The 14,112-nt window shown below is 41.7% G+C and overlaps 2 protein-coding genes across 2 annotated transcripts in view; both read right to left on the bottom strand.

Annotated features, from left to right (window-relative positions):
• LOC135499476 (titin-like) overlaps positions 1-14,112 on the bottom strand; it is a 119,945-nt gene that overhangs the window by 30,640 nt on the left and 75,193 nt on the right. Inside the window, exon 120 of the mRNA XM_064790236.1 lies at positions 12,348-12,504. Coding sequence (XP_064646306.1) covers positions 12,348-12,504 — 157 coding nt within the window. The remainder of the gene's footprint in view (positions 1-12,347; positions 12,505-14,112) is intronic.
• LOC135499477 (uncharacterized) lies at positions 616-6,215 on the bottom strand. Its single transcript, XM_064790237.1, has 2 exons — positions 6,199-6,215; positions 616-5,007 (listed from the first exon to the last, which is right to left on the bottom strand). The coding sequence occupies exon 2, from the start codon at positions 4,258-4,260 to the stop codon at positions 2,350-2,352; it is 1,911 nt and encodes a 636-aa protein (XP_064646307.1). The 5' UTR covers positions 4,261-5,007; positions 6,199-6,215; the 3' UTR covers positions 616-2,349.

Here is a 14,112-nt window from a genome sequence, read left to right as displayed (position 1 = left end):
TGTTAGTTCCATACAGATCCATTCATGCCAGACCCCTTTTCATACCATTTCCGGCAAGCATAATTTTTTTGCATTGATAATGCGATTCACTCAGGCATTGTCAGAAAACTAACAGTTTTTGTTGATATGCAAAACAAATGTTCTGGTGAATGTTGTTGCTCAATAATATCGTTGTACTGTGCAGCCGTCCAACAAAATATTGAATTAACTTTTTTTCACTTGGGATACACCAATTCATTAAAATACTGAGTGCAGTTTTTCTAGATTTAAGATTGAAATTGTCTTCATATTGAAGAACCCTTGGCGTTCCAAGCCAAAGCACTGCAAGCTCGCTAGCTGTATTTTGGCAGTATGTGTAATTCGACCAAGCAAACTTTTCAAAACAAGTCAAAACTGTGACATATCCATCTCAAGTCTATAACTCATGTCTCATGCCCCAGTTCTCCAAATTTGATTGCTGGCAGGTGTTAAGCCTGACATGCATCCACCTTGTTAACAAGTGTTACACAACCCTCTCAGAGTACTTTCCTCTCGGCTCAACAGCGGCTGGTGCCACACATGCCCGACCATGCATCTCATGTCCGCACATCGAAATAAACTACAGCTGTATTTTGACAATCTCGATCGATTTTATTTGTGCATATAAGTTTTACAGTACATCCTACATACAGTACATCCAAGTTCAAATAAAAAATGTTCAATCAGATTCAGTGAAGGTCAAACTTAAAGTATTCTAAGTCAATCTTTGACACATTTCTCTTTATATTTCCAGATGTCAAAATGTACATGTATATTATTACATGTATATTATTACGGTATCTAAGCAGTTCTAGTGCCAATCTTACATGTATGTGTTGTCATAATGGAAACGCTTAGCAGTTCAAAACAGCCAAATAGTCAAAAGACTTCCTAACATAGCTCCCACCATAACACAATTCAATTATTAATCTACGGTAACAATAACCGATCAAGTTTCCGTGTTGTTTTTCGCCATATAATTACAGACCAGGAAGCGGAATTTCCATATAATGCCAAATTACTCAATTTTCCGTGCCACTATAAGTGCATTAAATCATTGATGAGGTGGTACAGTATCCGGCAACTCACCAACGAAAGTGTCAATGTTACCTGTAACCTCAAGAGATTAGCACCCGCTGCAGTGTACAATCATTGCCTAATTAGTAAAATCCAATCAATGGCTTAATAATTAGAGTTGTAAAGTAGATCACGGATCGAAGAGCGTAAACTGAGTAACTCATCGCATTGGGTTATATACTCCTAAGTTAATACAGACTCTTCACTTTACAAGACACTCTGAGTCTCTATTTTCAAAAGAAACTCTATTTTCCCAAGATACCCTCTCTATTTTCCCCAAGATGGCAAGATACTCTCTTTTTCCAAGATAGTCCTCTATTTTCCCAAGATATTCTCTCTTTTTTCCCCAAGATATTCTCTACCTTTTTCAATATTCTCAGCTGTTTTCAAAGTTTTTAGCTTGATAAATATTTCTGAGTTTTTAAAATATTTCTTACCATTTTTAAGATTCTTTGGCCTGTTTTCGCCCATTCCATTTTTTGATAGAATTCCTTTACAGCACCTAAAGAGTTAAGTCTATGCCTATCGTTTCAGTTGCTCGTTAAGTGCCTAATTATCTATGCTAATCACGGTTCCAGCTGCCAATCATCCAGAACAAAGCATGAATATAGTGAAGCAAAATATCCTGTCCGGGCGTATATTGAAAGACATTGCAGTGTTCCTTATTTTTATGGTAAAATGTCTAAAAATTGCTCAGCATGCATTAAAACGTGGTTGCATTTGTATAATGAACTGTATGACTTGACGGTGATGAAATGGAAATGTTTCTGTGAGCACCATAGAATACATCCACATTTCATAAGAAACTGTCCCTGCTTGGTATAAATTTGGACCACACAGCGAGTGACTCCTCATGTTAAGTTCCGATTAAAAGTTCCTTGGCAAAAAAGCTCATCAAAAATCCTTAAAATATAGTCAGGTAACGGTAGTTTATAAAGTTAATGAAATAGAATTGTTCAATATCACTTCCCAACTCATGTGTACGCACAACTAAAATCTAAGGCACATCGAATAATGATGACGCACACATCAATATTTGGGACTTCCTCACAAATTCCAACATAGTCTGTATCCACAGTCCATTATCCTTCACAAGCTTAAATAACATAAATATATACATTCCATTCATCTCTACTCCTAGTCGATAAAATCCTCCTGGCAATACCATACCCTTCTACTTCTCTAAGACAGTTCAATGCCAAAAAACCCTATGTCCAGAAATCTACACTATGTACACGAAACGTCTCGTAAAAATTATGAGCTTGTGTCGACCCGGGCTTGGAATCCAAATGAGCCAGGTGGTCGAATACCGGATGATCCGCGCGGGATTCCGGTAACGATGCGGGATGATGGCGGTGTGATTTTTGAAGAGGCGTCTGCCTTCTCTACCGACTTCCTGCGTGGAATGCCGGTGGGAATTTTGGTGTCCGCCTCCTCAGATGCGGAGCTATTACCGGAGAGGGTGGCGTTTATACTGTCACCTGAACTGTCCTTCTTTAATGGAATGAATGTTTTGGGCGCAGAACCCCGACGCGGAATTGAGCTTGGCGGGGTAATTTTAGATTCAACTTTTCCCGTTGTTGATAGCGTAGGGATGGATGTTCGACGTTCTGGCTCTTCTCTTGGCGAAACACGCTCCTCATTCTCAGCTTTCAATCCAAAGCTCATCCCCAACTTCGGGCCGGAGTCCTGAGCTGCCTTCCCCCCAGACGGTGGCTTAATCTGTGGGGGTGGAATCTTCGATTTGGGTTGTGGAATCTCGGCTGAGATTGGGTTGATTATCACAGGGTCTGGCTGTCTCGGAATTTTACTCCCGAACATCGGAATCTTAGAAACGTTTGCCTCAGATTTCGTCCCATTGACCTCTTTCTTTGCAAAAACAAAATGTTGGCCATCTTTAGCGCTCTTGTCCGGCGAACAAGGTGAAAGATTATCCTCCATAGATTTTTCTGAGATGATGCTCAAGCGATTTGATTGGTCGCAATCAAACTCAACAGGTTCGATCATTGGGACCTGCGTGTGGATATAATGATCATTCTCATCGTACTGATCATCCTCAGAATTCCCGGCTGCGTCGACCGTCTCAATCTCTATGAAGTACTGCTTATCGTGTTTTTGAATATCCATGTTTTTGTTGGCGCGATTCTTGTTTTTGACCTCTGCGTCTTCCTCGTTTTCTTCGTCGAGGAGGGAATCATTGCTGTACTGGTAAACACGGCGGGAATCAAGAAACGATGACAGGACGCCAGTGCCGTGACCGACAGAGGAACCGTTTGCGCTGAAATCGACCTCAACCGACACCCCAGCAGATGCGGCCTTAGCGATATCATTCTTTGCATCTTCGACTGACTTGCTGTCCTTCTTTTCATCATCCGACGACGAGGATGAGGTGGTCTTTACAGACTCCTTCGATTCAGACTTCTCGATCGTTGTCTCTTCCGCCTTTGCCTCAGCTTCCTCCTCCACCTTCTTTTCCTCCGGTACTGTGGCAGTCACCTTGGTCTCTGTGGTTACGGTCCTTACCTCAGCGGGAACCTCCTCTTTCACCTCTAACTTCCCCTCCTCCTTCCCCTTCTCCTCAACCTCAACTTCAGCAGACGACTTGTCCTTCCCATGAGAACTACTTGAGCTCGACTTCCTTGATTTTTCTTCCTCATCTTTTACAACATATTTCTCAGCGCTGGCGCCAAATTTCGCAGTAGCCTCAACATCTTTCTTATCATTCTCATTTTCATCGCCAACGGCAACAGCATCAGCATCTCCTGCCGCAGCAAGTTTCAAAGGAAGAGTTCTAATTGGGTCAGAGGTTTCGCTCGGTGGGCTAAACCCATTTTCATTTTCTGCTTGGACGTAAAATTTATAAAGTGTGTCCGGTTCTAAACCGGTCGCCTGATAAGAACATTCATCACACTCCATGGTTAATTTACGCCAGCCACCCTGCCCTTCACGCCCCATTTTGACAGCGTAACCAATAATAGTCTTGCCGCCATCATACGTTGGTTTGTCCCAAGATATTGTGATAGTGTCTTCCGTAGTTTTCACAACACGTGGCTTGCTGCACTGCAGGGGTAACCCGGCCACTGGTTTTGGTGCCTTGGGTGCCTTGTCCTTTTTCGGACTATCATCGGCCGCTTTCCCACTGACACAACTGAATGTGTTCCCCATTTTGGTAGATGAAAGTTATCTCCAGTCTTTTTTGTTAAAATTCAGGACGCACTGTATTCCAATCTGAAGAAATCAGTTGAATTCTGTCATTTCAACAACACTTATATCCAATGAGTGCCCAGTGCGACTATATTCCTGGGATGTTTTGCACTCGTTTTGAAAAAGAAGACAACTTTGACTGAAAAAAGTTAGTCTGTCCACCACAAATGTACTTAGATATGACGAAGTTGACTTCCCAAGTCAATGAAGGTAATCCAATATGTCAATTCATAAAAAATTATTACGTAAATCCACTAATACGCCTGTGTATATCCATATAAACTGGTGCTCACTTTGACCAAACGTTGATTAAGTTAATCCCAAAGTTGTGTTGAAGTATTGCTCAACACTACCACTTATATCCAGTATGACGAATGTGCATAGAGTGTGTCCCTATACAAGAAATGAAAACAAGTACGTTAATCCACTTATATTCACTGAGGAGGTACAGCAATCACATACACTGCTCTCAAGTTCCGAAGAGATTGTATTGATGTCCCAAAGTACCTTTGTCTCTCGATATGACAATACACACAGTTATCCACGCACACAGGTTACACACACAAAGTTATTGATTACAACTGGTATCCTCGTCAAAGTTCCAAAACTTTCCCGACAGCTGGAGAGAAGTGTCAAAATCTGATCAGAACCCCGCGGAACTTAGTCTTCGACCCTGGGCAGGACAACACAGGACTCGATACACACAGCCTAGCCAGCCGAACAATACCCCATACAAAATAAATATTTTACTATCCACATATTCAAATCATTTGCAAATGAATAGCACACAATGGTTGACACATTTCCTGTCCCTCCTGATTGAATGGTGTGTATGTCCTTTGAATAGGCTTTAGGGCTAAGGAAAAAGCCTAGGAGATGAGACCCGTTCAGACCAACTCAGGCCAAGTCTACTGTACACTGACACACGTCCCTGTTGAAGTTTGGGGACAATAGCCAAGGATTGAGGCATTGGGTCTTTGTTGTGCTGTGATGTATGAAGCATAGCACAGATCAATGGCTGTGAATAAGGAGTGACTAATTCAATGCAAGGCCAGCCCATTCATCTGGTGGGTCATAATCACAATGGGCAGCACTGGGAGAGAGGGAGGGGCACTCTCAGGAATTGTTACCCAATATTAGTTTTCACAAGAGGGCAACTGACCTGGGTGGGTGGGGGGGGGGGGGGGCACTGACCTGGGGGGGGGGGGGGCAGTGGTGAGCTGAGTGGGGTCTTTGGGGTCATTTTTTAACACTTTTCAGTCATTGCACATTTTGTTCTTTATAAAATGCCGACAAATGGGGGGGACAAGATGGCATGTGGCCCTTGCCTTTATCAACCCCAAAGCATCAAATACACATTTAAAGGCATGACAGGGAAAATTTCTGTCTCACATTTTGGTAGTGGACAACTCAAAAAAGCAAAAAGCAAGACAATTTTCATGCATCATGGTTGGTCAACGACCACTGACGCATTTGCTCCAATGAACCATGCCCTACACAGTGATTACACCGAAGAGAAGGGTAGAGTAGGGATAGGCCTTCCTAGGGGAATACAACAAGAATTCGTTGAAGGAATGCGGAGGAGGAACTAACTGGGTCAGAGTCCCTTATCAAGGCTAAAGAAGGTCGGCAAAGGCATATAGGCCTACACTCGTGTGGAGGATGGTGAGGGAGTGGGGTGGAGGTGGGGTCAGAGAAGTTACACATGGGTAACATCAGGAAAGGGACAAAATTTACAGCCTAAGTATTGCAAGGTCAAGAAAACACATGGCAGTTGCAACAAACCCAATAGAAATGTACAGGCACCAACAGGTAGTGTACATTTACATGGAAGAGCACTATCAGAGACAAAGGTCATTAAAAGTTTACAACTTCCCACACTTTTCGTTGCAGACCTACTGACTATTGGCTAGACTGTGTGTACCACGAGGAATCCTACAGAAAACCAACTCCTCGCTACAGCTACATGCATCCTGCATCCACGAAGAAAGTTACACTGAGTAATCTGGAGAAATCCTAGAAAATCCCATCAGAAACTGTCAGTTACCAACTGAGTTGCTTCCTCCTTGGGAGCAACGAGTACAGTGTATGAAGTGCAGTGTAATTACCAACTGGTAGTAAAGGCCAAGCAAATCAGTTCTTCGGGTAGCGTCTTGGCGTTTGGTGATATTTTCTTGGCCTTGTTCATTGTTGTTGATCAGAGTCTGCTACTTTTGATGAAGGGCACAGGTAGGGAAAGAATACCTGGACCAATGTTTTTTTTCTAAATCAAGAAATGAGCAGGTCAAAAAGGCACTCCACAGCTGTTATCATTTAGTGACCCCCCTTGCCAAGAAGCAATCGATGGTTGGGGACAACCCCCATGTCGATCGTTGGTGCTAGGTATGGGGAAGCCTGAGAGGGGCAATAGACTCTCAGGGAGGGGTGGTCAGAGCACCTGTATCAGGTGATCAAAAACATGTCGGTTTTAGGGAGATCAGTGCCTGGGAGGGGGAGGTGGCAGTAACCCCTGCACCTACCCACGTGAACATATGGCCCTTCTGCTGCTGCACTTTCTTATCAGTTTAACTCTCAGAGTTTATTTATTCACATGACATACCAGTTAGCCTATCTACATATCATATTCCTGTTTAATCAAACAACAATGTGCCTATGGCAACAAATCTGTTGGGAGATTGCCAGACACAAAATACAGGGCCATACAGATGCATTTGCAAATTTGCCAAAAAGCAGTATTTTTCCTCTAGCTTTATAGGAACTGGTCTATCCTGGGTTAACCCTTGGAGTACTTATGTTGACAATCCAGGAATGCACTGTTAATTGTGATGTCCTGGGCCACCCGCACACTGGTAAAGACCACGGCTGTATTTAGGGGGATAATGGCGGGCAGAGGGGACCACAGACGTCTCTGAAATGCTTTTTATGCAGATTTGTAACTTCTTTGGAAAAAAGTGGCAAGCTGGTTACTCTAAGTTTGCAAGCTCCTCCCTCCCAAAAGGCGAATCCCCCCAGGACCAAAAAGTTAACGGCCCTCAAGACTGAGCTGCATTCAGCAATCCTAGCGCACACAGCAATCAAATGAGGGCAGATATTTGGAGTGAATAACATTTTCCTTTGATATAGTATCACCACCAAATCGCTCACTCCTGTGCACTCGACATTCCTACAACTGAGTACTTTCGTCAATTCCGCCAACAATGATGATAACTTGATGATAAAATATAACTAATAAGATAACGCATGGCAAATAAACAATAGTCGTTTTTCATCCAAAACAAATAGAAATGTATCATGAGGTCATGAAGTGGGTGGGGTCACATTCAACACACACATCATTAAAATGATGGTTGTGCCAATAGTCTTGCACCATTTTTCTGCTGCGGATAATTGATTAACCCTTTTACCCATGATCAGTCATGGCAGGTTTTGAAATTTATCACAAGGATGGCTGATTTAATACTGCTGCAGGCACATCCAATAACCCTCACAGACTAGTTTAGTTGCATGCAATAAATATCAAAGATCGTCACAATAAAAACTGTCTGTCTGCAGTGCCTTTTAGGGCTATGCTCTGCACATAATTTCGTTGCATGTGATAAATATCACACATTGTCACAATAAAAATTGCCTGTCTGCGGTGCACTTTAAGGCCATGCTCTGCCCGCACGTTACTTTCAAGAAAATACAGGGTGCCCAGTTTCAGCTTTTCCGGACACCTGTTCAGAGCACTACAACACAAATTGGCACAATCAATGGTCGCAATCAGCCCAGTAATAACAATCATTTCGTTATTTGGAGTATCAATGATTTGGTAAGTGGCTCCATCACTTTTTACCTCGTGGAACAATTAGGCCAGTAAAAACAATGCTGGAACAGAATCTATTTGAACGACTGGTATTTTACAATTTGAAGAGATGGCCATACTTCGATTTTCATGTTCAGCAATCAGTATGCCGAAACCAAGAATGGGCTTCATGCCAGAGACTTGGATCAATGACTAGAAAAAGACTGACATAAACATTTGTTCTACCCACCTTTTCTATTTGCCCGTTGTAACCAACTCATCTCAATATGCAATAAAGGAAAAATGTGCTAAATAAAAATCGCGAAACAGATCTTCTGATTGGTATTAAAACTGAACGAAATTTCATAATCCAGAAAAAAATAAGGATCATGAAATTTGTTGAGACATTTTTGAGAATTGCAAAAAAAGGAAATAAAATTTGTCATTTTACAGTACGATTCTGAACTGTGACTCATCCCGTTATTCATAATAGCCAGCTCACGAAGTATATTTTTCCTCTCAACATGCCACTTCATGTAACCTATTGATAAAATAATGATGACCATTTGGCTGTGGATCGATCTTTTATGAGGAAACAACAGGGTTTTTTATAGCAGATCTCATCATTGTGTCATCCATCAGTGTGTGGATTCAGCTATGACAATGGTTATAATTCTGTATATTGAGGTTTTCGAACTCTGTCACATTGCTTGTGATCTTGGGCAAGACATTTGCCTGCGATCGCATCACTCATCAGTGCATGGTCCACTGAAAGACATCGAAAAGAAACTCTGCATGACGACCCCATCTAAATGATGTGATAGAGATAGATGGCCAATAATTCCAACTGGTACCCAACCGTAGTTGCACATCATTCTCATATGGATGAATCAAGGTCGATGTCACAGTCAAACACTGTTTTATGCTGTGGTGTACAGTAGAACTCAAAAGTAATTGTCAATTTTTACCACACATTTTCAACTTTGTTCCGTTTAGTCATTACACAGCATTGATGAATACGACTTTCAACAACCAGGAGTATGCAAAATCAATGGGTAAAACTTGACAAAACTGTTTTTTCTACACACATGTATTCAGCTGCTGTTCCCTGTTGCCTCATGTTTCCATGGCAATTAAAACAATCACATGGGAATTATTTAGCAGCATTTGCACACCGAGATGACAGATGACCCGGCATAAGGATGGGTGATAAGTGATGGCCACTCCACCCTGTCATGGGGGCTGAGTCACCGAGATGGATAGCAACAGAGGCTAGCTTAGTGCTGGGACACTCTTTTTTATCTTAGCTTCAAATCCCAGCTGATCAGACCTGATAGAGCCAAAGGATATTCATGTTAGCCTGCATTCCACGCACCCTGTCATGTTAGCTGAGTGATCATACACTGTAGCAGACAGGCAAAACAAAGCTAGCTAATTAAATCAAGGGTCCAAACTGTTGAGACATGCTATTTTTGTGATTTGATGCGGAACTCAAACTCATGTGGAATCCAAACAAGAAAGATTTATCCTAGACTGCAAGATCACCAAGGCGAGGGAGATGAATTGAAAGTTACACCCCCCCCCCCCCCCATCAAATGTGCAATTAACTCGCCTCATTTCCATCATATGCAATGATTTCATCAGTTAGGCAATACTGTTATGATTTCATTAAAAACAGGCCATGTAGGATTATAGTCCCCTTCTGGCTTGGTGACTCAGCTAGCACCAGTAGAATACCTTATGTACGATTGCTAAGGCTCTGGCTATTCGATTAGCCATCAGTTGTAAATCAAGCCAAGATCGCAAACGGAGATTTAAAAGAGCCCTTGTTACAAGTATCCCATAGCAACCGATTAAGTTTCTAGTAGACAACCTTGCTACATCTAAATCCAGATTCCCCAAGGATTAGCCCAATGACATGATTAAAGCTAGTAATTAGCATACCAGACTCTGATCTTAATGCTATTTAGTGGAGGGAGCGATTAACCCTTAAAACTACAGTGGAACCTCCCTTAGTGGACACCTCTCTATTAAGGACAACCTCTCTAATGAGGACACTAGTTTTGATCCCAAATTGGTTGTTTCCATTCAATTTGACCTCTCTAATCAGAATACCTCTCTATTAAGGACAGAACTTGTCAGTCCTGAGGGTGTCCTTAATAGAGAGGCTCTACTGTATGCGATATCAGACAACATTTACTGTAAAATCGCTTCTGCATGTTCAAGGCATTGACTTTTTTCTGACAACGCCAAACATGTGAGCTGCTTTTTCTGCTACAAATGCTCTTGAGATGTCCCTGTTATCCTTGACTAACTATCCATGTCACTAAGAGATTGTGTCACTGATTTCACAACCAGGTACAAACGCCACAACCATATTTAGATGATAAATCACCAACAAAACTCTGACAAAACTATATTTTCAACCCCAGATATGCTCAATCATGTAGATATTAGCTCGGTCATGACTTTCAATAAATCAGACCAACATGTAAATAAGTAAATATTTCATAAGAATAATTTACCGGTATAAATTTTCTCTCTCCAAAATCAATCAGGTCAGCCTTTTATCAATATTTACCTCAGATTAATGCTTTTGGACAGTGTCTACATCTGGTGTTCTTAGCCTGAACTGAAGCATTTTGCCTTGAGATGGTCACCAATCCATATAGTGACTTGTGTCTGCCAAAATGTTAGCTGCCATTGGCTTATTATTTTGGGAAAAACTAAGTCGACAAAAAGGGCCATTGGCCCACCTAGGTCAACAAGAAGGCCCAGTTGCCTTCTGTCTTTCATAAGATTAAAATGCTCTGTACTGATACACGCTTCTGTGAGGTATTTCGTTGCATCAAATTATAGCCACCACCTAATCAAAATTGACTTTTTACCATAACTGTCAGTTAAAAAAGTGAATAAATATATTTTTAGATTGAGCGATCAATTCAAGTATATATCTCTTCTCTATTCGTCAAACCATGAATGACAGATTGATTGAAATGTGAAATGGTTATATCAGTTTCTCGCTCTGGCTGCAGAAGAAAGGGTCATGCACACTTGCCCCACTGCAGTGGCACATTCCTTCTCAAAATGGTGCACTTCGATAACGACCCATGGAATTTTAAGAGCGAAAAGAATTTAGTAAATCTGCGTTGAAACCTGCTAAGCAGACGTGACTGAACCGAGGTCTTAGACTCTCCCGCTGAGAACACACAAACCAATCCCTAATCATCCAATTAGAAAGGGGTGGAGAGGATCGAAGAAAATTAAAGACCGCAAAAACACAAGGTGCCACCCCCCACTGGGTAGCCAAACAGGTTTCAACCTTGTCTACCCTAATGTAAAAAAGGGTGGAAAGTGAGCACTGAGGGTCTTCACGATCGAGGACAATGTGAATTGCCAAAAGAACTGAAATTCTATGACTATATATAGATCTGTTGCTGCCATTTTCATGGGGCACTTTCACATTTGTGGCAGAGAATAGCGGGAGCCGGATGCTACTCAGGATAAATATGATCAAATAGTATAAGGGTCAACCCAGTTACCTTTTCAGCCCTTGGAGCAGATTTATTGTTGGCATTTATTGGACTGCAGAGTTTAAGCACCCAGCAAACGTGAGCAGGCGTCATGATGCCAGGATGCAGCTATTTCAGCGGCCTTTTTGGGGCGCTCTAGGACCAGGTGTCTTCTTTTGAGATACGTACAGAAGACTCCCTGAAGTAATCTTCTGACCATTCATTGTGCAACACAATTGTTTACAAAGAGTTCGACCCATAAACCGAAACACGAAATATTTTCCTATTGCCTAAATCTGCATGTCCAATCACCATTACCATACCCTATGACAGTAGGGCATTGTTTTAACTGACAAGCAACAATACATGCCATCACGTCATCAGAGTCAACATCCATTTATGATGTCAATCAGTCACAGTAACTCTAGATGTATACATGAATACAGCTTTGTAGTGGAGTTCATGCACTATGAAATGCTGTAAGAAACACTGGCGTTAACCCTTTCAGAAAAAAAAACACAACCAGGAGGAAATGACAGTGGTCAAAATCTGTGAAATAAGGCAAAATGATAAGTCCGGATATCACGGCTGCCGTTGGATAAAAGCGGTCATGAGTTATTCTCCTACAAGTGTTTTTGGTGCCTCTAGGCTTAGGCACCAATTGGGTTTCTTTGCCTAGTGTCGACTTTATCTTTGGCCAGACCCGTATCTGAAATTCTTCATTCAACATGCAGAGAACTAAGGAAACTTACAAGATAGATCCACAGCAGCCGAGTCAGTCTCCTCTCCGACGGAGTTGGATGCCACACACACGTAAAAACCGACGTCGGTGAACTTGGCCTTTGCGATATCAAGGGAGCAGGTGCCGTCGTCTAATTGGCTGAATTTGAGATTGCTCGTTTCTTTCAGCTGAAAATAAACAGAGCTCTTTTGAATAAACTAGACTTTTTGGTTTTTGACTCGTTTTTCTGATTGTAGGCCAAACTGGCCTGCTCACTGGTTGCCTATAGTAAGACAACACTTCCCAAGTTCAAATGAAATTACTAACTTAAGTCATAACTAAGGTGTTATTCTCCCGGGGGTATTTCTCCTCCAATTTTCAGGTCAAATCACCCAGGCTATGCCCCAAGTGCTATAATATCACATCCTATATATTCCACATATGCTATCATATCATATCCTACATGACCTTACTATTTAAATGATATATTCGCCTATTTAGTATACATATGCCCATTGTTGACACAATCAATCTAAAAAATAAATTGAGTAACTCAGCATAATTGAGAAATTATGAACAAACATTTTGTGTAATGAGGGTAATGGTCAATGTAATGTTTATTTTTAGATAAAAAATATCTGGAACCTTTAATTTCGTCACATGATATATGACTTAATACGATTTAGTCTCCTCTGTAATGCCAACAAGACAAAAGCACTTGAGGATGTCGTGTTGTGGTCACCTCAAACATCTCCGGCAAAACGAAAGCTCTTCAAAGCTACTGTTGATTACCATGTTTACATATAAGGTTATGATCATATTTCAATTAAAACCATGTTTCAATCGATATGACAGTCAAATATGACAGTCAAAATATTCAGAATGTGGCACGTATGTGGAATCGACCTTTTCAAAGAAGTTTGTTTGGATGGAGCAGTCGTGCCTTTCAAGTGGAACAAAGCGTCTGGCTTATGGCATTGTCCAAAGTCGATTCGTCTTTGTCGAAAAGGCCTATACAGATTTTTTAGACACTGCCCTGAACAAGGAAAATGAAAGTTCCAGTGACAGTCAAGACATTAGTGACTGTCCTCACAGTCCCCAAACTTCGATCAGGGCTCCATAGGCCAAGTGGTAGGGAATCTGGCATCATGATGATCAACCAAAGTGGGAAGGGTACAAATCTGATCAATGTTTGGAGGTTGCCAAACTTTGCCATTGCCCTTTTTTTACACCCTATGTACTGGAGACCAAAGTACCCTATGTACTGGAGACCAAAGTTCAGCAGCACAACTAGTTGGGAATTTTGTTTAATTTGCACTTGGGCCGGTGGTCGACAATTTTATCGATTTGCTGCAGTTAAATGGTTCTTACAATATGTTAAGTTATGATGCAGCCCAGGGTAGCTTGCAGCATCCTGTGCACAAACTCTGGGGTCCAGAGGAGAATTTTTGCACCAGCGCCTGAAGAGCTAGAAAAATCCCGAGGCGAGGCATTCAGTTGTTGAACTAATCTGGACACTGCATGGAGCTGTAAGCCAGGAAATGTGGGCACCTCTAGTACTAGACTGTAGGTCCTAGTAAAAGTTATAGCAGGTCATCTCTCACCTGGCTGAGGTTTAGCAGTCCACTGAGATCGCGTGCAACATTTTGTGAGCAAGGACCACGGAAATAGGTCGCTACAGAAAGAAAAAACTTACCAAACGGTATTGCAAATCAAATGAATATCCAAGTAGATATGATTATGTTAAGCCGTTCTCTCGGCAGTGAGTTGACAATCGAACAGATCAGCTTGGGACA

This window comes from Lineus longissimus, chromosome 15, assembly GCF_910592395.1.
Source record: "Lineus longissimus chromosome 15, tnLinLong1.2, whole genome shotgun sequence".
Taxonomy (NCBI): domain Eukaryota; kingdom Metazoa; phylum Nemertea; class Pilidiophora; order Heteronemertea; family Lineidae; genus Lineus; species Lineus longissimus.
The sequence above is the reverse complement of the archived record's forward strand: the minus strand, read 5'-3'. Positions and strand labels throughout refer to the sequence as shown.

What these genes read in the sequence shown, in the direction of transcription:
- LOC135499477 (XM_064790237.1), bottom strand. Translation starts at nt 4,260, where the DNA reads ATGGGGAACACATTCAGTTGTGTCAGTGGGAAAGCGGCCGATGATAGT.